Below are 25,581 nucleotides of genomic sequence, written 5' to 3' on the forward strand. Positions count from 1 at the left end.
ATCGCATGTGGAGATTGTTAAAATAACATCTGCACAAAGCAACAATGGAACAAAACAAGAATGAGAATTGTTTGCTTTTTTTTTCTCCAGGTGTATTTTGACTGACTGTCTTTGCATTTACGTAGTTGGATTTTAAATTTGGCACATAAATTATAGACAGCAGCAAACTGATAAAACTGCACAATTATAATGATATTCGTGTAAAAATATAAAATGAACAATAAACACCTGTGTTGCGTTTCACGTGTCTGTCGCAATAGAAAAAAATATGAATTTTGACTTGGACCACACAGTTTGATGCTTGAACCTTGGGAAGATGATAGAAGTTCAGTGTGTCTGTCGGCCAAAGCACATAAATACATAAACCAGACGTATGTTCAGAAAGTTTATAGAGAATTCTGATCAAGCTGAAGGTGGTGGAAATGGATTTCAGCGTCATAGTAAATAGTTTGTTGTAGGTATTTGTGAGATAGATATTTACCGTTCAACAGGTGCATATCATTTAAAATAACATGATTTAACATCTTATTGATGTGTTGGACCATTACGTAGTTAAAGGGTCATTACGTTGTCTTAATAACCAACTTACCTACTGTAAACCCCGCCTCTCCTTAAAAAAAGGGCAGACCGGAAATTTTTGGTTTCACTTCACGAACCTGATCAGCTGACTCAAACTCTCGAGCTCCACTCGTCAAAACAGAACAACATGGCGATGTTATATTATCTGCTGCTTCTCTGTCAGGTTGCATCTACAGGTTAGATCCCACTGCAACTCTGCTGTGATTTTTGCAACTGTGAAACTTGTTTGACATTGTCACTATAATGTGTAGCACAAGAGCTTTAGTTTCATTTTCACCTTTAAAGTAACATTGAAATCACAATAATGTTCTCATTTGACATATCTTAATTATTATTATTGGTTGTATAAATACGCTCTGATTCGAATCAGTGAACCCGTTTTTGAACTTGGTCTTGTTTCCCCCTTGGTTCGATTTGCTTTCACACTGGAAAACTTCCTAGCAAACTAAATGCATCAGTAGAAGTCACGCGAGAATTGTCCTGTCCGCGCATTGGTTAAACGAATCCTTGGCGGGAAAACGATATCAAATACAGGAAGTAGAGCCTGTTGTGTACGGTTAATAATGGGAAAAGAATGTTATGGAACGTGGGGCAGCTGCAAATGTACTATTTGTTCACACATAAACATAAAACGCCAATTAACACTTTATAAAGATGACTAGCTGTCAAACGAGATATAAAATCAACATAGTTCCTGTTGAACCGAACAAAGACCACAACGAATTAAGCGCACGCGAACAATACCCAGGAGCGGATCCAGAGGTGTATTGTTGGGTTGGGCGGACGGGTGCGCAATCCCAAAATAGGGTAACACATTTGGAAAATTAAATAAACTGTGCACGCTTTAGTGTTCAATGTGTGTAATATGTATTTGAGTTAATTGACTAAAAAAACGTAATTAAATTTATTTATTTTGCTTGGTAATTATTTATAGTTAAACTATTAACATTTAAACTGTTGGTAATTTACAAATTTACAATTAGAATTTAGATGTATCAACTGAATCTACTGTGGTTTTTGGATCATTTTGCATTTGCCTCAGTCTAAGTGGTTGTAGTTTCTGATTGGTTGATACATGTCACGTGAGAGAGTGGAACTAGGAAGTGAGGCTTTTCTGAAGTCGGGAAGACAGTAAAAGAACTGTGGAAGAAAGTTGCCCATCTCCATCTAGCTCTTTGTTAAACACCACACATTAAACCCACTCATTACAATTTTATATCAATAGGCTATTAGTGTGTTTATAAGGTGGGGAAAACAAACCAGAGTCTGATTCAGATGGACTAAAAGTGTAAAAAAATACCCTAAGTGTTCAAGGCATATAAAAGACTAAAAGTTAATGTTGTACAAATTTCCTTAACTACAATCATGTCTGAGAAAATTTGAAGATGAGACACAAACCTCATGCACAGCGTTGTGGAGGTGGTTTTAAGATTTTATTAGTCAAATACACAATAATCCTTGTCGGTGTCATTTGTTGTTTAATTTAGTATGTTACATTCACGTAAAAAAAAAATTGAGTAAGGTTTAATTGTTGATTAATTTTTAAAGCTAAACATCTCCTTTGTTCTGCAGCAAAACACTCCTTGAAATATTTCCTCACTGCAACCTCCGGAGTGCCAGACTTTCCAGAATTTGTGGGTGCTGCAGTGGTTGACGAAGTCCAGGTGGGTTATTGTGATAGCACAATCAAGGCAGCTGAACCCAAACAAGACTGGATGAAAAAATTAATCAAGGACGACCCACAGCACCTAGAGTGGTATTCTCTAAAGTGCTCAGGAAATCAGCAGGTCTTTAGAGCCAACATCAACAGCTTGAAGCAACGCTTAAACCATACTGACGGTATGTAATTCACAGTAATTCATGTCAGTGTGCACGTTTAACTCTACATCTGTAAGATGTTTTTCTCCTGGGGCCAATTGAAACACACACACTGCCTCTAAGGTAGGGTAACAGGACTGTTGGACTGCCCAGCCTGTATCTTGTCCCCTTGTCCCCCTTGGATTCTTCGCCATAAAGTTGAATTAATCTCTGTAAAAAGAGAAACACTTGTCAGGTGATGATTCAGATTATCCAAAAACAGTAGTGGGTGCTATAGTCTTTGTGGATTAGTGTGTCTCTGTGGCAAACATTTAATGGTTTGCATCTCTCTTTGTCTTAGGTGTCCACATTTTACAGAGAATGAATGGCTGTGAATGGGATGATGAGACTGGTGACATCACAGGTTTTAACCAGTACGGTTACGACGGTGAAGACTTCATTGCACTAGACCTGAAGACGCTGACATGGACTGCTCCAAAACCACAGGCATTCATCACTAAACTGAGATGGGACTCTGAAAAGGCGAGATTAGAATATAATAAGAACTATTACATCTACAAATGCCCAGACTGGCTGAAGAAGTATGTGCACTATGGGAAGCGCTATCTGCAAAAAACAGGTAGAATTCCATGATGCAACACTCATCTCCCTTTTCTGTTTTTAATGTACAATAACATTCCATTGGAAATGCGGCTGCATCCCAAACCCTTCATCAGTCAATCAGTAAAGACTTATCTCTCTGTCTCTCTGCAGTTCCTCCCTCAGTGTCTCTCCTCCAGAAGTCTCCGTCCTCTCCAGTCAGCTGCCACGCTACAGGTTTCTACCATGACAGAGCCACAATGTTCTGGAGGAAAGATGGACAGGAGCTTCATGAGGACGTGGAATATGGAGAGATCCTCCCCAACCATGATGGAACCTTCCAGATGACTGTTGAATTGCACCTTTCATCAGTCAAACCTGAAGACTGGAGGAGATACGACTGTGTGTTTCAGTTCTCTGATGTTCAGGACATGAACGTCACCAGACTGAAGCAAACAACCCTCAGGACCAACTGGGGTAAGAATGAGATCAGAGGTGCTGAATGCAGAGTTTTTGTGAACATTTAAATTGGTCCAGGTCTTGTTTATTTTTGTATTAAATTAATGTGCTGATATATTTATATTCAACTCAAGCCAATTGTTGTGTTTATAAAATGTCAGAAAGTATATCGAGGAAAAACCTGTGTATTCAGATTGTATTGGGCTAACTTTTTAAAAAATAAAAATAATTTGGGATAAATGTTTAACATACCTTTTATTAGCAAGAGTGTTGGAAAATAAGAGAAGCAGATGCATAAAGTTTCCTGATCAGACTCTAGGGATGTGGTGGTAATGTGGACATTACCAGTGGTTCAGAACGAGGCAAATCATTTTTCTATCTGCTTCAAAACAGATCTAAAGAATATGTTGTTTGACTTGCTTAGATTCCTTTCAGTGAACAGCTACAGTTATAATAAAAGACTTGCTGTAGAAGGTGTTCATGTCTGTGTCTGAACTAAAAATGTTGTTTCTAAAGAATTGCTTTTTCACTAATAACTGCCAGAAAAAGAAAAGCTTTAGAGATGAATATTTGGAGCTACGACATTACCAGTAGCTCTGAACTACACAGCATGAAATGAAGAAATTAAGTCAAAGTGTAAATGTTCTGTTCTGGTTCCAGTTCCTCCCTCACAGGTTCCTGTTGGTGCTGTCGTTGGAGTTGTTGTAGGACTGATGCTGCTGTCAGTCTGCATCACTGGACTCTTCATCTGGAGAATGAAGAAGACGACTGGTAAGGAAATCGTTTTACTTCCATAATTTCGAAGGACCTCCACATGTTATATTGTATGTCTGATAAGTGATAGTAGACCATAAAGGACATTTTTTATCTTTTTCTTCTCCCATAAACTTTAGAGTGTTAATCATTTTGTAAAATGGTTGTCTTTCATCTGTATTTCAGGTTTCCAGCTCGCTAATAGTAACTAATGGTAAATGCTCTGCACTTATATAGAACTTTTCTACCTATTGGCACTCAAAGCGCTTTACACTGCTTCACGTTCACCTATTCGCACACACAATCACTCACACCGATGGGGGAGCTGCTATGCAGCTGGCCAACAATCACCGGGAACAACTAAATTGGGGTTTAGTGTCTTACTCAAGGACATTGCAACGTGTGACCGGAGGAGCCGGGGACTGAACCAACAACTGGGGGATTGGTGGACGACCGCTCTACTTTCCTTTCCCAGCATCTATTATCTTTTCACTAGAAGAAATTATCAGGTATTTACTATTTATCCTGACAGAGAATAGTGAAGACATCAACTGAGTGAGGAGTCAACAGAACAACTACATTTTCCCAGACAGGATTTTCTCCTTAAGAAACGCATTTGAATAGTACTGTGGTTGAATGGAGATCCTGGACAAGTGAGGTCAAGCAGTTGACAGTAATACAAATGGCATACAGCACATTACAGTAGATTTTAATTGACAGAGCTGCTGCTTGTCTCTGATGTCTCAGCAAACAGTCTGTGATAGAAGGCACAAATCACTTGCGGCTAAGTGTTTGGCCGTCATTGCCAGCCAGTGGTTACTCTGGCCCACCAGTGTCTTGGTGGTACCTGGGACAGCTCCACGATCAGAACTCCGGACAGTGGTGATGGGAGTGAACTTCAAACACATCACCTGTCCTAAAGGAAAAACAACTAGAGAACACACGGGTTAGTTTTCTGTGATTGTTTTCCATATATACTTGTCTAGAAAATGCCCAAGCTGGATGTGTTTGTGTGTATGGATAAAAAAAAAAAATATATATATATATATATATATATATATATATATATATATATATATATATATATATATATATATATATATATATATATATATATATATATATATATATATATATATATATATATATATATAGGTGTAGCAGGTTTGCTCTTTAAAACCAAAACCAGTTGTGTGCTCACAGTGATGTGTGGCCAGTACCAGCATAACTAAAAGGGATGCAGTATGGTTTGGTAGGGAATTGATTAAAAGTCAGTAATTATGTAATTTAACAGTGAAAGTCATTCGATCTAACCTATATTAATATTTTTAACATTATGTGGTTGTTTGACCCAAATTGTTGATTCGTGTGTGAATAGTTTGAATTGTGATGCCACTTTTTCCACAGGAACAGTTAAGCTCAGTGATTTTATGTGCATCGCTTTGGGCACATGGTTACATCTGCACACCACGTGTTAACCACAGGGCACAGAAAATGAGAAAATGAAATCAGTGCTGTTAAAAGCACTTGCTGCACTAGTTCTGGAAACTCTGCGAGCACACAAACCACTGTGAAGGAAATGATCTGTGTGAACAAGTAGCTGGTTCACACAAGAGAAAGTAAAACATCATTCAGGATTTAAATGATGTTTATTGTTGCTCTTCTTAATTGACATTTATTATTGAGCATTGAATGTAATTAAATTATATATGAACAAAACTCAAACAAGCTTATGGTTCCATAAGTAGATATTGCATGTATGCATACAATAAAGTAATAGTTTAAAAGCGAATTGTCTGTTTTTGCAAGTGAGTTTTACATTTCCTTCTACTGCTTATTAATGCACACATTTATAAAGGGGCTGCAGGGCATGATTTGGTTTTGTGATTTTGGTTTACCTCAAATTTATTTGGATTCTTTAAATCAGCAGAATCATTGTTTGGGGAAATAACAGGAGTCGCTAGATTGGAATTTTTAATAAAACAATATTTTTTATGATATTTTAATACACCAACTTAACAATGTTGTTCTGTCAAAATAACTGATGCTGTTGTCTGCGACGACTAAAGGGTTTGAGCTGTTTTCCCACCACCACCTCATATCCTCTCTGCCTCCTCCACACCTCACCTACTGTGTGGGCAGAGGGCAAAACCAAAGCTGCTTGTTTTCTATATTACTAACCCCAGTACAAACATTGGTACTGTTGCTACTGATGTAAACATGTGTATAAGTACATGTTTCTGTAACAGAACTGAATATCCTAAATCAATCTGCTGGTACATCAGAAATGTGTAGTTTTGCATTAAGACCCAACGTAACTGAAGAAGTTGTACGTTAATAACATTTCCATCATGTCTTTGTGGAAGATGATCGAGAGGTAGTGGAAGAAGGATGGAAGGGAATGTTATGAGAATGTAAATCACTTTCTTTTCCAACCATGATTAAATTTAGTTTTATTTTGTTTTATTCTATTGGTGCCAAATCACATGAAAGTCATCTCAGTTCACTTTAAAAAGTAGGGCCAAGACTCAGCAAGTAAACCCAACAAATCCCCCTTGAACATCACTAAGGAGACAGTGGCGAGGAAAAACTCCCTTTAGCGTAAGGAACCTCTAAGAGAACCAGGCTCGGGGTGGGCGGGCACATGCCTTGACTGCTTCAGGTGAGAGGAGAATGGAGAGAGAAAAATATAATGAGTATCACATCATTTTAGTATCATCATTATTTCTGTTAAATTCATGATTCATTCTGAAACTCAGGCTTTAACTTGTCACATGTCAGCATAGCCCACTGCTTTGTTTTAGCACTGTTTAAATTCAGCTGTGCACCAGGAGGCAACTTAACGTCCTCTAATCTCAGGGTCAGTGGTTTGATTCCCAGCTCCTCCTGGCTACATGTTGAAGTGTCCTTGGGCAAGACGCTGAACCCCATGTTGCTCCTGCTGGGTCAGGCGAGCTGATTGGAGTTGGAAGATGCCATTGTGCTTGTCTTTATTCAACCCACCTGAAGATGGTATCTTCCAGCTTCTGATTGAGTTAACTGATCCAGGTAATCGGCAGTGAGCAGGCTGGAAGACAAGCAGGTCGCTGTTCTCTGAAGATCAGCGCTAGAAATTTCTGTGTTAGTGCGAGTGGCCCAGAGGCAGAAATCTTTCACAGTCTAAAGCAGCAATGGACAAAAACAAAAACTCATTTGTCCATGGTACCCACAGGAGGACAGATTTCGAGCTCAGGAATCTGTTGGTTGTTGTAAGCACATTTTTGTTAATTCAGTGATCCCTATTTAAAGGCCGTAACACGAGTAAGTCTCCGTGTGATCTTCTTTGCGGTGACGGCAAGCTCTCAGCAGAAAGGTCAAACGCGGTGGTAACTGCCAGAAAAAAAAAGAAAAAGCTTTCAGGTGTTGTCTGTTGGCTGTTGGCCTCTGGCGCCTGGTCACTTATTTTGCTCTCATGTTAATCTGACTGCTATCAGGACAAAATGCCGCCTGCCGACCACAAACATTTTTTCAAACTTCGCTCAATTCGCCTGGTGGGCTGTGCATCCTGTGTCTGGCTACTTACTGAGCCCACAGTGTGCATCTTGTCTCAGGTCAACCTGCTTCTTACTGGGGGAGTTTAGAGACTTTCATTTTGTATATAGCTGAAGTAAAAACCCTCTATTTGAAGTGCTTGCAAAGTATTTAAGGCTTTGAATTAGTTACAAGGCCGACATGATGTGTTGTACAGTTCAGTGAGTATGAATCAAGATTGTGAATGATGCTGTGTCTGCAAGAGCATAAACTGTGATATTTTTACTGGGGTGTGTTGATTTACTTCTTTAGGACTTTAGAAACTGTCCTCCTGCGAGAACTGATCTTCAGTATTCAGGAGCATTCTGAGGCACAAGACGACGCAGACCACAAGAAAACACGATTTCCTGTAAAGTGGGGTTACTGTAGAAGATAAACCTTTTTAAACGTGTGGGAACATGCTATCTGGGTTTTTTTTGGGGGGGGGGGGGTGGGGGGTGGACCTACTACTTACTCCTGCACTATCTCAGCTGCTTGAGCTTGAGAATGTGAATCAGTCACTTGGATGTGAGCAGGCAACCGACTTTCAGGTCGAGAAACATGAAGACGATATTGTTTTTGTTAATCCTCTTCTGTCCCGCTGCGTCTCCAGGTGAGTTCACGTTGTTTAAACATTCTGTCGTGACAGCAAATTGACTTCGGAGATAATTTATTAGAACGTGAAGCCAAAAGCAAGGAAATTTAAATTCATCAGCATCTTAAGTTTTAGATTGTGTGTAATATCATGGCGTGTTATTTAGAAAATGGATATTTAACTAGGAGAAACTAAATTTATGGCATAAACTTTAAAGCTAATTTACCATTTATCGAACTTTTATTTCTTCGTGAAGTGGATGGTGTTGTTGCAGCAGGATCTAATTGAATGAGGTTAAATGTGTCTAAACGTGATACGTGGATGGGAATTTTTGTTTTGTGTAATATGTGTTACTTTGTAGTTAATAAATGTTCTTTACCTCAGGGACACTGGACAAAGTAGAGGACACCACAGAGCTCAGTGCCAGCAGGGGACAAGATGATGAAGGTGAACTGGATTTTAAAAGTCTCATTGCTTGTGCTGGAATATGAGTAATTTGATTTAACAAATGCACATTCCTTTACCCCAGGATCCCAGGATGAGACTGTGAGCACAACCAGCAGGGGCTACAGTAAAGGTGAGAAACGTGTGTGTGTGTGTGTGTGTCCAACCTCAAATTGCACTTGGCAAATAATATGTGCTGTGTTCTGCGCCTACATGGTCCCTTCTGCACTGTGTATTGCAGCAGTGGTGATTCTTTACCATACGGTGCTTAAACCAGGACCTCGACTTGCCACGTTGTGGGTCATGTGGTCTTTGGTTTTGATCATTAGATAATTAACAGAGCCGGACAACGAAACATGTTCTGTTAATGCGTTTGTGTTATTTCCTCCTTGCAGCCGATTGGCTCAGGCCTCCTACCTGCATTAATATTAATATTGAGAGATTTCGGTTTCCACACTACAGTAGACAGTGAGAGAAACGATACAAATCAAAGCTTCTTCCATTGCCTGTGTTTTTAAAATTGCACAGATGCTTTTTAATGGGCTGTAATGATGAGCTCCTCCATCGAGGAGCAGAGTGCTGCCATTTGACTCCGACCCTCTTCGCTGACAGCTAATCATTTCCATTCATATGTTGGCATCTGAGGAACATTCTGTCCCCATGTAGAAGCTGCGTGACCGTAAATGATTTGTTGATGGCTTTGGATGATAAGTAGGTGAACTTCACACCTTCAGAGTTTAAATCACACTTTGTTTTGCAGTCACAGATGTTTTCTGTCAAACATAGGAACCAAATTTACCCTGAGACCAAAAGAATGAATGAGCAATTTAAATATTTAATGTGACACATACTGGACACGATTCTAATGGTTTTGGGATGAATTATTCAATAATAAAAATCTCACCAGCAGCAGTATCACGACATCCCATCATTTCATTACACAGCAGAACAAAGTAAATAAAAGTTGACCAAGATGTAATAAACGTACTGTAGCAACTGTTTGCTCCTGACATTTGTCTTGGTTGGAAAAGTGAGAAACATATGAACAAAGAAACCTGCACTTTGTGCTTTTGCGACAGTGGCAGTTCTACTGTCTTAGACCTACAATGGAGTTTCAGTAACACAAAACTAGAGTTGGGAATGAACAAAAACTTCAGAAACACACAGGCTGATGAATTTGCTCTTAACAATGTGAGACCAATGCGTAAATGTTCCTTTGTTTCAGGTTCAGGTTCAGATACTACTCGTCTAATATTAAAAGTCAGTGCTGTAACGATGGCACTATGCGCCTTATGTAGACACTGCATGTGCAGACACAATGAAGGTGAGGAACAGTTTCATTTTCACTACTGATTAACGTCCGTACGCCTGCGTAGGTTTAGTTTCCGCTTTGACAGGGACATGTGTGAAGCTGGTGAGTAAGAAAAGTTATAAATACATGGACTTGTTTTTGAAACACTTCTTCATTTAGCAGCTTATTGCCACCGTGTGTCGTCAGCTGATTCTGTAGCTCTGAGCTCTCTGGGCCTGGAATTTAGATGTTCAGTTGACTCTGCTACTGTCAGTGCAGCATACACTCCACAATGTGTGTTAGTAGGGGTTATGAATACGGGTGCCTGTGATGATCTTAACTCTTTATTCATTTATTTTTTATTACATTTATGTTATGCAGTAGAAATTATTTTATGCTGTCATTTGTACTTCAGAGGACCAAGCAGGTTTGCCAGATGTCTTTTTCTTTTATACTTCATTAAAAAGCCCACGTTTAATACTTTTAATAGGACAAAGTCATTTTAATTTGTCTGTTTTTTAATTACAACTGTATTGATGTCAGCCTGACGATAGTATTTTATTTTTGTTTTTTTTTCTTACAGATGCCCAACCCGTTCATGGTAAACTTCTTTTCCTTCAACACTAAGACAAAAATTCCTTGCATAATTTGTGCAATAATCAAATCGTGTATTTTTTTCTTATTGTCTATTTGTCCTGTCTTTAGCTGCTCTGCTGGTGAATGTGCCGCACTGAAGAGATAATATCTAAAAAAATTTCTCAAAGTCCTCATTTATATTTTAGTTGCAAAAGTCTTTTCAAAAAGACTTTTTATTCCTTCACTTTAGAGTATTTAATTTCAGTGTTGTTGGAGACAAAAAGCCACAAAACTGACAGTAGTAGTTTCAGTAATTTCACAAAATCATGTTTTGGCGTTTATTTTAATTTAATTTGAATTATTTAAATGTATGTAACTGATCTACAAATGCTTGGTAAGAAGTCACCCAGTTTTTTTTTTTTTTTACAAAGGGTGACTTGGTTTAAACATTCTCCCATTTTCTCCAAAACTGATATTTTTACTTCAACTCCTAGTTTTTCCTGTTTCAGACATTTTTGTTTTTCTGTCCTAAATATTTTTACTTTTCATTTCTTTTTAGTTTAGTTTTTATTTAGTAATAATCTTGGTTTAAAGACAATACTTCTGGATCCTACTAATAAAGTTGGAAAAATCACTTGGATTTTGTTTTTGATACACACTTATTATAACTTCAAACAAACTAAATGTAGGAAATAATTACAAAATACTGAACGGTTGTGCAAGTGGATGATTGTTGGAATTTCTTTTGAATAAATAAAGAAAATGCTCTTCTTGTATCTGTAGGGGAACCTCAAAATAATTTTAATATTTCAAAAATTTGAAACGTATGCAAAAACTATTCTGTTGCCGTTTTCAAGCTTCAAGAAATGTAAAATAGTGACTTTGGTGTAGTTAGCATTATATTCTCTGGGAGGTATAATTCGTTTTACAAACTGTTGGTTCATGCATCTTCACCCTCACATGCACAAGAGATGTTTTTTTTTTTCTTTCCTCTAAATAGAAGTCAAAAAACCCAAAAAATGTCTGAAGTTTTTCATTCTCAATTAAAGTCAATCATGTTGTATACTGACCTCTAATGTCAAATAACGTCCCCAACACTCATGAACAGGATTTGTTTTTGGAGAACATTTAAAGCAATGACTTTGTCAGCACTAATATTAGAGATGAGGGCCACATGGTTTTTTTACAACCCCAATTAAAAAGAAGCTGAGACGATGTAAAAAGTAAATAAGAGCTGAATGCAAGGATTTGCAAAACTCACCAACCCATATTTTATTCACAATAGAACCTAAACAACATATCAGATGTTGACACTGAGACATTTCACCATTTCATGGAAAATATTAACTCATTTTGAATTTGATGGCAACAACACTTGAGGCATTTAATAGTTGAAGTTGTTATTTTAAGGAGAAACGAGAAGGAATAAGAAATTAAAAAACACAAGAGAGGACATTTTCCCCCGTCTTCCTAAGTTGCCACTGAGCTTTAGTACATTGTCATTTTTCTAAATTTTTTTCCAGTTATTAAAAAACTCTGGTGACGTGTTTCATTTCTGTTTGCATGGCTCACTTTCTTATCAGGACAGCGCAGCGGCAGAGTGGTTTGCCCTGCTGCGTCATGGGGTTGAATATGATTGTTGCTGTTCTGTGTCGAGTTTGTTCTTTGTTCCTCGCTTTCATTTTTATTGCACAGGCAGCATCCACAGATGCAGATTGGCCAGCTAGAGCAATTTTAACAGTTCTCTGAAAGTGTTCACATCACTGACCGCTTAGAGGTGGCTATTCATCGCTGCCTGACCCTAAAATATTTTGCCCATATCTACATCCTATCTTACCTCTTTCTGCTGTTTGATGTCGTTAAATGTTTTTTCTTTACTTTTTGGGGGAATAATTGCATCGTAATATGATGTGTTTTTCTGTGTTGCATGTTGCACATATTGAATTGTGTCTGGGCAAAGCTAGTTCCTGTCTCCTCTGGCTTTAAAGGAAATGATGTCTGGGGCTGTGAAGCTCACTGGTTTTACTATTTCAGTATGTTGGTGAACCCGCGACCTACTTACAGTTTTACCTCCGGCTGAGATGGACTACAAAAGTCTACACGTGAGAATTAAACCTGTGTACTCTAACTGTGATGTATTTGAACAAAGTGGGGGGGGGGTTTTCTTGCATACAACAGGTGCTGTCACTTGACCTGAAGGCTGGGACGTCTGTTTTTAAAAGAATAGCTATTTAATAATAGATATCTCCTTTAGTCCCATTAACTTTTTCACACACTAACTTAAAAAAACGCATCTAGCCGGTCTAATCTCTTGTCTATGGGTTTTTAGCAGTTCCGCCCCAAATAGTTCAAATAGACATTTTTAAAATAAGTGATTTTGGCTGCAGTTTGTTTCCACTGAACTAAAGCTTCTAATTAAATCAAGTTGGTTTTGAATGTTTGATAATTATTTCTGATAGAGTTGAGGTATATCTCTGATGTCGTGCATGGTTTGGCTGATCACAGACACATTGAATTACCTAAACTTAAAAATACACTGTAGCTCAGTGTCCCACTTTATCAGACCATCAGTCCCACTGAACCTGAAAAACCTCTGAAGATAAACAGGGTCTTGTTGGGTCTGAGAATACAAACACTTCCTCCCTGCCGTCACATCACCCCAGCTTGTGCTCTCAGCCTGTTCCAATTCGACTCAACAACTCTGCAAACAATTATGATGAGAACTTTGCTTTTGTTGATCTTCTGTCCCGTGGGATCTTCAGGTAAGATCCCAGTTCATTTCAGCTTTTTGTCGCAACAGCAGATTGATGCAGGATTTTAACATGGAACAGCAAACGGGGCCAGATGCATGAAAATCTGAGTATGATCAATGCAAACCAATGCAGCAGCTCTGCCATGAATTCTACAATTCTTCTTTAAGTTGAAACTGTCAGATAGGAGATCGTTCTACTATGTCCTTATTATTGAGGTTCACTACGTCCTAAAATTTAGCCTTTGATCCAAATCTAGATTTCAAGGCAATAAGAATGAAAAAAATTGATAAAACACCTAAACAGTCTTATTGGATTACACGTCTCATATTGCTGAGCACTTTATTTATGTTGCTTCTAGAAAGTATGTATGAGGTGCACAAGTTTTTTTTCCACATTTAATGTTTATACACACCAGTTTCTGTACATGTGGAACAAGACATGTTTTACCTCTGGCCTGGGCTTTTGCTTTCAGGTTTTGGTGCAGAATCTGGAGTTTCTCTATCTGTTATAATAGCGCTGGCAGTGGGAGCCTTCATCTTTGCATCGTGCATTTGTATATGTTGCTGCAAGTGCAATAAAGGTGAGGAACAAATCTTTAAGCTTTATTATAATCATTTCACTTCAATATGACTTCCACTAAAGGGTGGAGTTTAAGTTCTCTAAGTCTTAGATGTGGATGTGGTCATACCTACACACACCTGAGTCTGAAACAGTTCTTCTGATTTTACTTTTATTTCATTAATATACATCTGATAATTAAATACAGTAGAGTTGTAGAATACAATAGAAAAAAATAGCCCGATGATAATGTGCTGATTTGTCGGAAGCAACTATCTACAGGATTTATATTTACTTTTAACCAGTGTATATTTAAGTTTTTTTTAATCATCTCCCTGCAGCGTCAGAGCTCATACAGTTGCTATTTACAGGATTTTACCGATAAAGCGATGCATAATGTTAACAAATGTATGAGTCGGACAACTTGCGGCTAAGGCTGTTCTCCACCACACGGTGCCACGCAGCTTATTACAGCCCATAGTGATGCTTTTATTAACCAACACCCAGCAGAAATATGTGACAACACGCACATATTTCTTTTAGCAAATGCCCCAAAACATCATGCTCACAGGTCACAGTCACATCCCTCTAGTGGGCAGAGTAATTATGATGGTGTGATCACCAAAGTAGGTTTGTATGGTTGTTCATATTGGTTAAGGGAATGTTAATGTGCTTATATTTAACTTATTTTATTTTTTTGGACTTTGTACGTGCGATTTATGAAAAGCCAGTTTTTGAAATGCCCACAATAAAGTTAAAACAGACAGGAAACCAAGCAAATTTAAGCAAAGTTGCTAATTCATACAAAGTTATTATAACATCCTGGTTTAGAGTATAATAACTCAGTAAGATTAATTAACAAATGCAAGTGGGTTTGTTTTTTAAATCTTTAGTTTTCAGGACAAATTCCTCTAACTAGGTTTAATTTGCTTTTTAAACTTGACCTCACTGTAAAATTGCTACAAACTTTTCTGTCGCTTGACCCAAAATCAGCAATTTCCCTCAGTTCTTTATTTAACATGAAAAACTTATGGCTGCAGCAGTTACGTTACCTTCGTAACAAAGTCAGCACAAAGACTGAAAAAGTATCTGGGTTGGGGGCCACAGCACCTTATTTATTCATCCAGTCATTTCCAGTTGAAAGGGGTTTGATCAGAATCAGACGTCAGAAACAGAAATGTTTCCACTAGTGTCAGTGCAAACAGTGGTAGAATCCAGCCACCATCCCACAAGCTGGGGATGGTGCTAAACTGGTTTTGTACATTTTATTTTGCCATTAATACATTTCTTCAAAAATTCATATTTCAGGAAACCAACGATCTAACGGTAAGTTCGCTTCTCATGCTGTGTTAACTATTGTGTCAAAAACACACAACCAAAGAGCACGCAGCAGAGGGGTTTTGTGTTTTTTCTAGATTTCACCAAATATTCTAAAACATTAAACCGTTTGACATGGGCTAAAAACATGGGTAGCAACAGTTCATCAGTACAGTGATATGATGGACATGCTGCCATTGCATAAAACTATGCCTATGAATGTCTGCAATTTTTTGGAGGGATTTACTTGCATTTTTTTATACAATGTTGACAATAATAATCTGTCACTTTGTATTTCAGAGAACCAATCAGAGGCCGAGGGTAAGCTGTCCATGCCCAAACCTACACGTACTATATGTACATCTATATTATTTTAGGTTTGTTTGTGTCCTTTTTATACAGTTTTGATAACAACAGCATTTGTATTTCAGAGGCTCAGTGTGCTGATGGTAAGAGTTTCTTCTTTTTTATAACACTTAAATAGACATGACATGACAATCTGGCAACTCACACCTTAGCCACATGGTCGTATTGCATTTCAGAGGCGCCACTTGCCTATGGTAAGTTATCAGACACAACTTTTGGACAGTAGAGACAGGATTTAAATAGTGCCCTATTCGTACTTTACACAACACCTACGCATTGTTTGTCTTATGTTCTTTTAAACTGTTTCGATAATGAAGTCATTTGCTTTTCAGAGGAGCAACCTGCCTATGGTGAGTTTTGTTGTATTATAACACAATAACACACGTTGCCTCGTGCAATCTTAGTAACATAATGAGCTATTTGAACAAGTGAATAGACTAAATTCAGCCCAGATTAATTTTATACCCCTTTGCATTTTCATTTGCTTTTCAGAGGAGCAACCAGTTTTTGGTAGGTTTTTTTTTTTTTTTTTTTTTGGTCAAACCTTGTACAACCTGAACTGTGACCTCAATAATTTACCGTCTGCTCCTTGTCTTGTCTGTTCTTGTTCATGCGTGTTTCTTTTGACAGAATATGAGTACACATATGAGTACGACTACCAGTGTGATTCTAATTTTGGGGAATTCTGAAAACCACTCCCTAAAGGGTCGATAAAATCAAGCATTCTTTCAGACAATGCTCAACTCTATGGGAAATACTCCGACATTTAACAGGATGAAGTTACCAAAGTAAAAAAGTACCTTGGGCTGTTTGACACTTTGTGAAAAATAAACCCAAATGTATAGGACACAATCACATAGTGAGTCTTTTAAGCGAAGCTGTGATTGATGCTGGTTCTTTAAACTCCCTGAGTGACTGTGGGAGGGAATCTTCCTATCTAAATAAAAAGTTGAACATATTATTTGGAACTTTTCTTTTTCACCAATGAAACTTTTAGTACCACAAGACGATTCAAACCATTGAAACATGTGGTCGCTGTCTCCAATATGTTTTCTCTGAAATAATGACTGTTTCAAAATGCTCTGGGGTATCAAAAGGTGGAAGTGCAGACTATTTACCGTGTACATCCAAGTACTCTTTCAGATACCATATTTTGCTATTGTAATTTATATTCTCATAGGGCCCCTGTCCTCCCTCTTCGTCTCTTCCATGGATTCCTTCTTATTTTGTGACAATGACGAACCAAATTACCAAGCTGCAATGCAAATGGAGGTGTTGAGAGATCAGAGCGTCCGGCTTGGTGAGAAGGTCCTGAAGACTTGGAGGAGGCTCACGTTGTTTCATAACTCACGAATCAAAATTGCAGCAGCGACATAATTGGCTCCTGGATCCTACAGATGGTTATTCTGCACTGTGGAGGCCAACATTAGCACTTAGGAGCGTGGTTACACAGGGCAGTGATGCATCGAACCATTTGAAACGTTGTGAATGAGAGCAGACCATCTCAGGTGTGTTTTTGTTGCCTTTACACTCTTGATAGTCTAAAATCCATGGACAGGTGCATGCACATTTGATGGGGTTATAAGATCAGCACTGAATTATTTCAATGTAAGTTCTGCACAACGTGCTTCACAGTGGCTCCTCATAGCCCGTGAATGTTTTACAGAGTCAAGTCTCAGGTCTCTTTATTATCTGTGTTATGCATTGGGGGGATAACTCGTAAGATGTCAAGAAAGCTGGTAATGGGGAAATGACGCAAAGAAATTCCATAATTAATGAGGAAGCATAAAGGCATGTTGGTGTCTTGTGTGGATGATCGCGCGTAATCCCGCTGCGCACTGGCGCATGTGGCTGCTGCCTCAGGAAGGAGCGCGTCAGTCAATAGATCATATTAATGCAGTCAGCGCCACTTTATATCCTCTTCCCCGGAGAGGTGCAGTTCAATAGTTCCCATTTTAGGACACATATTACTATGAATTCAAAATAAATGAGCGGGTTTCGCTTTAGCTGTGTGCGAGCAGAGAGTGAAAGCACTGCGGACCAGCCCACTTGGAGTTTCACAGCCCGCGCCTGCCTCTCGCCCAGCTGGGATTGGCTGCAGCTCCCCGTGACCCTGAGCAGGATTTCATGGACTGATGGATTTCGTGGATGAGGTCTCCAGGTGGCATAGTTGCTCACTTTCCTCCCTTCAGACGCTACCTTCCAAACGGGAGCCAGTCTTTCTCATGCGATTTGGTCGCTGCACGGAGAAGCAGAGTTCAGTACTTTAACAATGGAACTTGTTTTTCTCTTCTTCTTTGTTCCTGCAGCATATTCAGGTAAAGTCCAAATGAATACGATTTAAAAATCAAGATCCGGATTAGTTCTTATTATTATGTCATTGTTTGAGTTTGAGATTGTGTGTATTTATTATTATAAGACGAACTTACTATTGGTGTTTCTCAATTTATTTATATTTGGTAGTTTGGGTTTTTAAAGCAACAGATAAAAAAACATCTGTTCCCCAAATACCATTATTATTCTGATCGTAAATGTGTTTGTCAAATTTTCTGGCCAAACCTGTAAACCCACTGTAAAAAAACCAACTGATTTCACTTGTCACCATGCCACCAAAAACTGGTTTGTTCTGCATCGTTACATCGACTAATTGTTTATTTCTTTGTCCAACGGCCAGTCAGACATTTCTGCAGGTTTTGTTTCTCAAAACACTGAAAACGTCTTCTTGTCCTGCAGTGAAACACTCCCTGACATACACCGTCACTACATCGTCTGGGCTCCGAACCTTCCCAGAGTTTGTGCTTGTTTCAACGGTGGATGGACTTCAGATCAGCCACTTTGACAGCATCAATCAGACAGTGGTGTTCAAACAGGACTGGATGAAAAAACTAGAGGAAGATGAACCTCAGAACATGGACGGTTACACCTTTTCCTGTGTCTTATACTATTATGAGCAAAAAGATTTACTCAGCGATGTCACTCAACACTTTAACCAAACGGAAGGTACTGATTTGTATTTATTTATACTACGTCAATGTTCATTGACAGGTTTTGATTATTTTTATATTCAATTTGTATCTGTATTATGACCTATTTGAAAAAAATATATATATTGCTCTGGCCACTTTGTTAGGTACACCCGTACAATCTAATCCATCCAAAACAGTAGCTCTGCCATGAATTCTACCTTAAGGTCATTTTTCAGGTTTATTATTGAGGTCACAGTGGGTAGTGGAGTCGTACTGGAGTGCAGTAAATGTTTTGTCCACCTTATTTAAAATTGATGCTGTTCCTTATTTTGTCATTTCAAAATAAGTGACGCAAACCTTTTTAAACAACTTTCTTAGGAAAAAACTGAGTGAGGAAAAAATAAGTAGCAAACAAGTGCAAACTCGCTCACACACACGCACACACACGGTTACTCCTCTACTAGTTGCTGCATGCTGATGCATCATAAGTCCAGCATTAAACAAAGGACGTGTCGGGAATCCTGTGCACTCGTTTCAGTTTCAGATAGTTGTGGGATTTCCCAGAATGCAAAAATGAATCTTGCAGAAGGCATCACCGGATGTCTGCAAAGGAAATGTTAAAATATTAAAGAAATATTCAAATATTAAATTAAATATTAAAGTAAACCTTTGTTATGCGTTAGTATGTAACTTCCTAAAGGTGAAGATGCACAGTTTTCAGGGTCTTACTTACCACATATCACACAATATAAAACTATAAATCAATCCAGTAAATAACTGTAGTTCCCACTGAATCATGGAAATATTTGGTCACACAGTGTTTACGATGGTTTACTATATATATATTTTATACGGCTGCCTCTGTGCTTTTTAGGATTTTTATTTTATTATCTTTTTAGCGTTTTTCACTTCTTAATTTTCAAAGTCGTGGATATCAGGTCATGAAAGGTTTACACAAGGTTCTACCAGGCATTTACTGGATACAGCCAATGAAGACATGTCCGAAAAGAGGATTTAAAAAAAACATAATTTTAAGGTAACGTATGAATTTGCTTCTTCTCTGTTTTAAATGTGTGCAATATTTTTTTTTCAAATTTTATTTTAGTTCTCACTGACACAAAGTGGATGGTCTGCATTGAGGGAAAGGACTTTGGACTTTGGAAATCCTGGACTTTGCAGCCCATGTAAAAAGTTTGCACAGTCAAAGATTGAATGTTTTTTTGTTAGAGGATCACTGTCAGTGAATCAGCTGTCACTGATGGACAAGAAAGAAGTGAGCTGCAGGTTGAAAAGTGTTTTTGATATTCAGAGATGATCAGGCCCTTTGACACTGGCTACATAGCTACATTTGTACTTTTGCATAGTAAGTTGTGGACATTTGATGTTGATATTTAATTCAATTATGCAGCTGCAGACAATGTAAAGTAGAATGTTTTATAATAAAAATATGCACTTAATATTGATTTTTAAATAAACATTTTTTTCTGTAATGTAACAAATGTACTTTTCTGAAATGTAACTGATGTTGAAGGCCATGATGAATAGTGTTTACTATCCAGTGAATGAACTCAACTCAACACTGCTTCACGTGTAAATTCATCCATTGCTTTGTGTTATTTTCAACGTCTCTTTGACCCTGAATGATTTAATTAAAATGTTTTAAATGAAATTCACATCATTCTGTCAAAACTAATTTAAATAAGTGATTTGCAATTTTTAAAATAAATATAGTTTTGCAGTAACTGTCGGATTAGATTGAATAGTAACATAAGATAAATAGTGAAAATTGATTACAGTAATGTACAGTTAACCTATGTGTTTACAGTAATTTTACTGTAAAGTACAATTACAGTAACACCTAGTTACTGTATTTTGAATTTACAGTACAATTACCACACTTTTGCAGTAACTAACAGGGGAAAAGTGTTGGCAGTTACTGTAAAAACCAATTGAAATGTCTAACAGTGCTGGCTTCCTAATGTCTCCGTCTTATTTCAGGTGTTCACATTTTACAAAACTTCTATGGCTGTGAATGGGATGATGAGACTGAAGAGATTAATGGATATAATCAGTTTGGTTATGATGGAGAAGACTTTGTGTCATTGGACCCAAAGAACCTGAGGTGGCTGTTCTCAGAACAGGCTGCCACCTACAAAGACAAGTGGGATCCAGATGAAAATCGATTATCTGACAGTAATAGGACTCTGAACGATAATTTAATTGACTGGTTGAAGAAGATATTGGCCTATGAGAAGCACTCACTGCCAACAAAAGGTAGAAGCACATGCTTCATGTAACAGTGATGTATACAAGAATATTTTAAAGTCTCACCCTCCTCTCTCTCCTCCAGTTCCTCCCTCAGTGTCTCTCCTCCAGAAGTCTCCGTCCTCTCCAGTCAGCTGCCACGCTACAGGTTTCTACCCTGACAGAGCCACAGTGTTCTGGAGGAAAGATGGACAGGAGCTTCATGAGGACGTGGACCATGGAGAGATCCTCCCCAACCATGATGGAACTTTCCAGATGAGAGTTGATCTGAAACTTTCATCAGTCAAACCTGAAGACTGGAGGATATACGACTGTGTGTTTCAGCTTTATGGTGTAAAGGACAACATCATTACCAAACTGGACAAAACTGTGATTAGAAGCAACTGGGAAAACACTGGGACTAGAAACAATGAAGGTGAGACGCACACAGTTAATCAGACTGGAAATTGTCCCCTGTTGTCCCAGGAAGTATTTGTCATGTTATACAATCTGAAATTCCCAGCCAATATTCAATGTGTGACTCAAACACAGAGGCTTCAAGAAAGAGGCCACAACAACCAGTGTGGGTTAATGACCGTAACTGATATTTAATAAAAACAGACAAAACTAAATCTAAAATTAGAGGGAACGGAAGAAGAAGACCAGTACTACAGCTGGGAGACCAAGCACCCACTGATAGGAGGCTGGGAGTTTCCTAAATGTGCATTAACCAAATAATAAAGCATAAACCATACAAACAAACAACCACACCCCTGTCTGCAGGCCACAAACTGCCACAGTACCAGGAACAAAAAGACTTAAAAGTAAACCAAACCAAAACCACCTACAATCAGCCTTCAAACAAGTAAAGCTCTGTTACAATAAATGTAATTGAATGAACAGAATTTTCTTCTTTTGGTCAAACAACAAACCTTACAACAGGCACTAAGCCCACTTATAATGCTGACCTCTAAAAGTTATGGCAGATCCATTTGAAATATTTCAAAATCAATAGCTCAGTGTGTTTCCACCCCTACATTTCTCACAGACATTAAAATGCAACGCACAGGAGTAAAACTAATTTAGACAGCAGACAAATCTCAGCACAGTCACAGCACAATGAGGAGCAGTCAGCAACAGTCATTTTCTTAGGGTTAGGGTCTAAGCAAAAGGGAGAAAACAATCATTGTACCATCACTGGACAAAGCCAAGACGACAATTGCGAATGTCCTGAAAAAGAAAGAAACCACTGGTTCCCTGAACAACAATCACAGAACAGGTCATCAAAGTGAAACAACAGCTGATGACAGAAGCATTGTGAGATCGTCTGTAAAGAAAAACAACAGTCAGTGACACCATCAGCAACCTCCACAGTGCAGAGGTGAAGCTATATATCAATCATCTCACATTTTTGCAGAAGCTGTAACTTATTACGTTAGAAGCAGAATAAATTTAGAGTCTGAGTCAAACACAAGTGGGATCCAAACAAAACTCCATTATACAACAATAACATCTCTATAAAAACAATTTGGACATGAGAAGACCTGTCTGCTTACAAAATGGTAAAAACACATGGACTTGATGTGACAGTAATGTACACAAGAATATTACATTTCTAAAGTCTCACCCTCCTTTCTCTCCTCCAGGTCCCCCTTCAGTGAAGAAAAGTGTGAACTGGACCAAATGGGAAAACACTGGGACTAGAAACAATGAAAGTGAGACGCACACAGTTATTCAGACTGGAAATTGTCCCCTGTTGTGGCAAGAAGTATTTGTCATGTTATACAATATGCAGAAAAGATCCTCACCCATGGCTGAAGGTCACAAACTGCCACAGTACTGGCAACAAAAAGAAAGACTTAACACCAGACCAAACCAAGCTGACCTGAAACCAATAAACAACATAATTGTGTAGAGTAATAGTGGAATAAACAGCAGTGAGCGCTTTGCCTGCAAACATAGAAAGCACTGTTCCAATGTATGTAAGGAAATAAACATAGCACAACAAAGCTGACAACAGGCACTGAGACTGTACTAAGACCTGTTGACCTATAAAAGTTATGGCAGATTCATTTAAAATATTTTCAAAAGAATTCCCCAGGTTGTTTACACCTTTACTTTTATTTATTGTCATTTACTTTAAACCTGTCTGTTCCATTAGTTTTGCTCAATCTAAATGTGCCTCATCTGATACAAAAGGTGCTATATGCAAATCTTGTTTAATGTGTCAAGGTGTAAAAACCATCAAAACCAAAACTCTCATATCATTTTTTATTTTAAATCCAAATGTCTTTAAGGGCAGCAACACCACATTAGCCTTTCAGACGTAATTGCACTTCCATGAACTGTGTACTGAGCGTCATTGTGTGGTTGCTATAAACTGTAAATGTTCTGTTCTAGTTCCAGCTCCTCGCTCACGGGTTCCTGTGGTTGCTGTCATTGGAGTTGCTGTAGGACTGATGCTGCTGACAGCCTGCATCACTGGACTCTTCATCTGGAGGAAGAACAATGGTGGGAGACCATTTGCATTCTACGTTTTTAGACCACTTTTAAATGCAGAACATGCAGGTTGAACTCAAAATTAATATACAGAAAATGTATGAATAATGAACTACTTTAAGGGATAACTTCAGTCATTTTCTAAATGAGACATATTTATTCCATACAGACACTAAAACCAACAAGATTTGTCCAGAGGAGATTGAAGATTTTTGAAAATATGATTCATTAAAAAAATGATGCTATGAAGGAATTAACAAATGAAGTTACCCTTTAATCAAAAATGTATATAGTTTAGTGATACTTTTCCTACTTTTTTATTCAAAACAAAAATATGTGAAATGTGTGGTTGACTTCTTCCCACCACATTTTCGTGTCTTTGCCTGCATAAAGTTTCATGAATCTCTTTTTTGTATTTCAGGATTCCAACCTGCAAACAGTAAGCTTTCCATATGATACCTTATTATTATTATTATTATTATTATTATTATTATTATTATTATTATTATTATTATTATTATTATTATTATTATTATTATTATTATTATTATTATTATATATTTTTGTTAATTATTTCTGTTTTGCTTCATTTTCTGTTTGTAACTTCAGGCTCAAACACAAATTCAGGTCCTACAGTCATTGATCTCAGTGAGTACTTTAGTATTATTTGACTTGTATAATGTACAAAGTTCATCCTGTATTTTACATGCAGCTGTGTCATAATTTACATCCTACATATTCATTTGTTCACAAATTATCAGCAATATCTACTTAATCAAAAGTATAAAGTGAAAATGTGATATTGGCACAGATTTTTGTCTGTGTTTCATGCAAACGGTTCTTTACCATAAATAGTCAAAGATGTCTAGAAGGAAAATGTGTTGCCCTCAGCTGCTAAGTTCCACATGGCCACAATCCAAATGTAGTTGACAACCACTACTTTAATTTGTAATCTTATTTTGTAACCTTATAAACATTTTTTATGGAAAATATTTAACTGAAAAGTAGAACTACAAGTACAAGGTATGATTTTTTCCCCCCTGTGTAGTTGAGTAAAAAGCATTAAATGAAAATGTTTAGTACAGTTGCTTCTATTTTGCACCAAAGAACTTGAAAAAAATCTGAATTTACTAACGAGCAACTAGGCCTCACTGAATAATCACTGCGGTGATTAAAATGTCTCAGCAGGCAAAGTTTAACCCTAACTCCTGCAATGAGTAGCTTCCCATTTCTTAATTGACCAGGTTGGAAGACACTTCCCATGGTTGTGTAAAAGTGACTCGTTTTAAGAAGGTTCCAATTACTGAGCTGCATCAAGCAAAGAAACTACCAAGGAGACTTTTGAAATAACACAAATCAGGCTGACAACTGTCCGTTACCATCATGTTCCTCATCTGGTTTTTCTTTTGGTTCTTTGCTGTCTCTGTGTGGCCAAACAATGAGCTCCTCTAACTCCCGGAACAGTTTCCTTCTATGGCTGCCAGACACAGTGCATCCAATCATTTTAATTATTTAACCACTTAGTAACTTAACCAATGAATCAATTATCTCTTTAATATTCTGTCTTCACAGGCTCCATATGAGGATTAGAGGAGATGAAGTTGCTGTGGCTTGAAAACAATAATTCTTTGGAGAAGCGCTGGTCGAGGGCTGGCTTCACAGAGAAAATTGACATTGAAATGAAAGTAGCTTCTGTCATTAAAAGTACCTGACATGGATCAGGTTTTGACACTAAATAAACATGCTGATTTTTGTGAAAATGTAAAATGTTGCTTCTTTCCATAATGTTACTTAGTGTGCATCACGTCATCATGGTTTCCTTTCACAAACAAAAGTCTGATAGCAATACAATTCTGATTTTAAAAAGTTTCTTTGTTTTTTAAGTTCATAGTCATTCTATTATATGTGTGTTTAGACATTTGTAACGTGATGTAAAAGATGTAAAAAACAAACAAACAATGAAACACAGGGCTGGAACGTGCACAGATGTTGATGCTCAAACAGCAAATCCCACTCTAAACCTGCATCCCAGCTGCCTCCCTCTCTGCTGAAAGCAGTACATCCTGAAGGTCACAGTCTGATGAAGCCAACAAAACCGCATCATCTGCCAAAAGCAAATAAGGAATTTCCTGCTCCCAGCTGCAGCTTGACATCCTGTTCATGGAAATCACAAACAAAGGTCCCCGACCTTCCTTACCTGTCCCTCGGTTTGGACTCTGATATCTGTTCCTTCAG

General features: G+C 37.9%; 2 protein-coding genes across 6 annotated transcripts; both read left to right on the forward strand.

Moving 5' to 3' along the window:
• Nucleotides 1-635: 635 nt before the first annotated feature.
• On the forward strand, nucleotides 636-11,587 carry LOC137140515 (major histocompatibility complex class I-related gene protein-like). 3 transcript variants are annotated; one of them, XM_067528754.1, is made up of 9 exons: nucleotides 636-755; nucleotides 2,152-2,418; nucleotides 2,738-3,016; nucleotides 3,151-3,453; nucleotides 8,717-8,779; nucleotides 8,862-8,909; nucleotides 10,002-10,100; nucleotides 10,651-10,668; nucleotides 10,773-11,587. In XM_067528754.1, the coding sequence occupies exons 1-9, from the start codon at nucleotides 707-709 to the stop codon at nucleotides 10,799-10,801; spliced, it is 1,155 nt and encodes a 384-aa protein (XP_067384855.1). In that variant the 5' UTR covers nucleotides 636-706; the 3' UTR covers nucleotides 10,802-11,587. The 3 variants fall into 3 exon arrangements, with proteins under 3 accessions (XP_067384855.1, XP_067384952.1, XP_067385037.1); XM_067528851.1 differs by lacking the exon at nucleotides 10,002-10,100 and having other exon boundaries at nucleotides 10,773-11,583; XM_067528936.1 differs by lacking the exons at nucleotides 8,717-8,779; nucleotides 8,862-8,909; nucleotides 10,002-10,100; nucleotides 10,651-10,668; nucleotides 10,773-11,587 and adding exons at nucleotides 4,096-4,206; nucleotides 4,375-5,226.
• A 6,191-nt stretch (nucleotides 11,588-17,778) lies between these two features.
• On the forward strand, nucleotides 17,779-25,113 carry LOC137140277 (major histocompatibility complex class I-related gene protein-like). Of its 3 annotated transcripts, XM_067528575.1 has the most exons (9): nucleotides 17,782-17,955; nucleotides 18,371-18,637; nucleotides 20,602-20,877; nucleotides 20,954-21,283; nucleotides 22,494-22,562; nucleotides 23,248-23,358; nucleotides 23,768-23,785; nucleotides 23,956-23,994; nucleotides 24,919-25,113. In XM_067528575.1, exons 1-9 carry the CDS (start codon nucleotides 17,910-17,912, stop codon nucleotides 24,927-24,929), a joined length of 1,167 nt encoding a protein of 388 aa, XP_067384676.1. In that variant the 5' UTR covers nucleotides 17,782-17,909; the 3' UTR covers nucleotides 24,930-25,113. The 3 variants fall into 3 exon arrangements, with proteins under 3 accessions (XP_067384767.1, XP_067384756.1, XP_067384676.1); XM_067528666.1 differs by lacking the exon at nucleotides 22,494-22,562 and having other exon boundaries at nucleotides 17,779-17,955; XM_067528655.1 differs by lacking the exon at nucleotides 23,768-23,785 and having other exon boundaries at nucleotides 17,781-17,955.
• Nucleotides 25,114-25,581: the final 468 nt, after the last annotated feature.

The sequence above is a fragment of the Channa argus genome, chromosome 1 (genome assembly GCF_033026475.1).
Source record: "Channa argus isolate prfri chromosome 1, Channa argus male v1.0, whole genome shotgun sequence".
NCBI lineage: Eukaryota > Metazoa > Chordata > Actinopteri > Anabantiformes > Channidae > Channa > Channa argus.

What these genes read in the sequence shown, in the direction of transcription:
- LOC137140515 (XM_067528754.1), top strand. Translation starts at nt 707, where the DNA reads ATGGCGATGTTATATTATCTGCTGCTTCTCTGTCAGGTTGCATCTACA. An exon ending in CTGTCAGGTTGCATCTACAG is followed by an intron (nt 756 to 2,151) that starts GTTAGATCCCAC and finishes TTTGTTCTGCAG; the next exon opens with CAAAACACTCCTTGAAATAT. An exon ending in CAGCAGGGGCTACAGTAAAG is followed by an intron (nt 8,910 to 10,001) that starts GTGAGAAACGTG and finishes CCTTTGTTTCAG; the next exon opens with GTTCAGGTTCAGATACTACT.
- LOC137140277 (XM_067528575.1), top strand. Translation starts at nt 17,910, where the DNA reads ATGGAACTTGTTTTTCTCTTCTTCTTTGTTCCTGCAGCATATTCAG. An exon ending in ACACTTTAACCAAACGGAAG is followed by an intron (nt 18,638 to 20,601) that starts GTACTGATTTGT and finishes GTCTTATTTCAG; the next exon opens with GTGTTCACATTTTACAAAAC. An exon ending in TGGGACTAGAAACAATGAAG is followed by an intron (nt 21,284 to 22,493) that starts GTGAGACGCACA and finishes TCTCTCCTCCAG; the next exon opens with GTCCCCCTTCAGTGAAGAAA.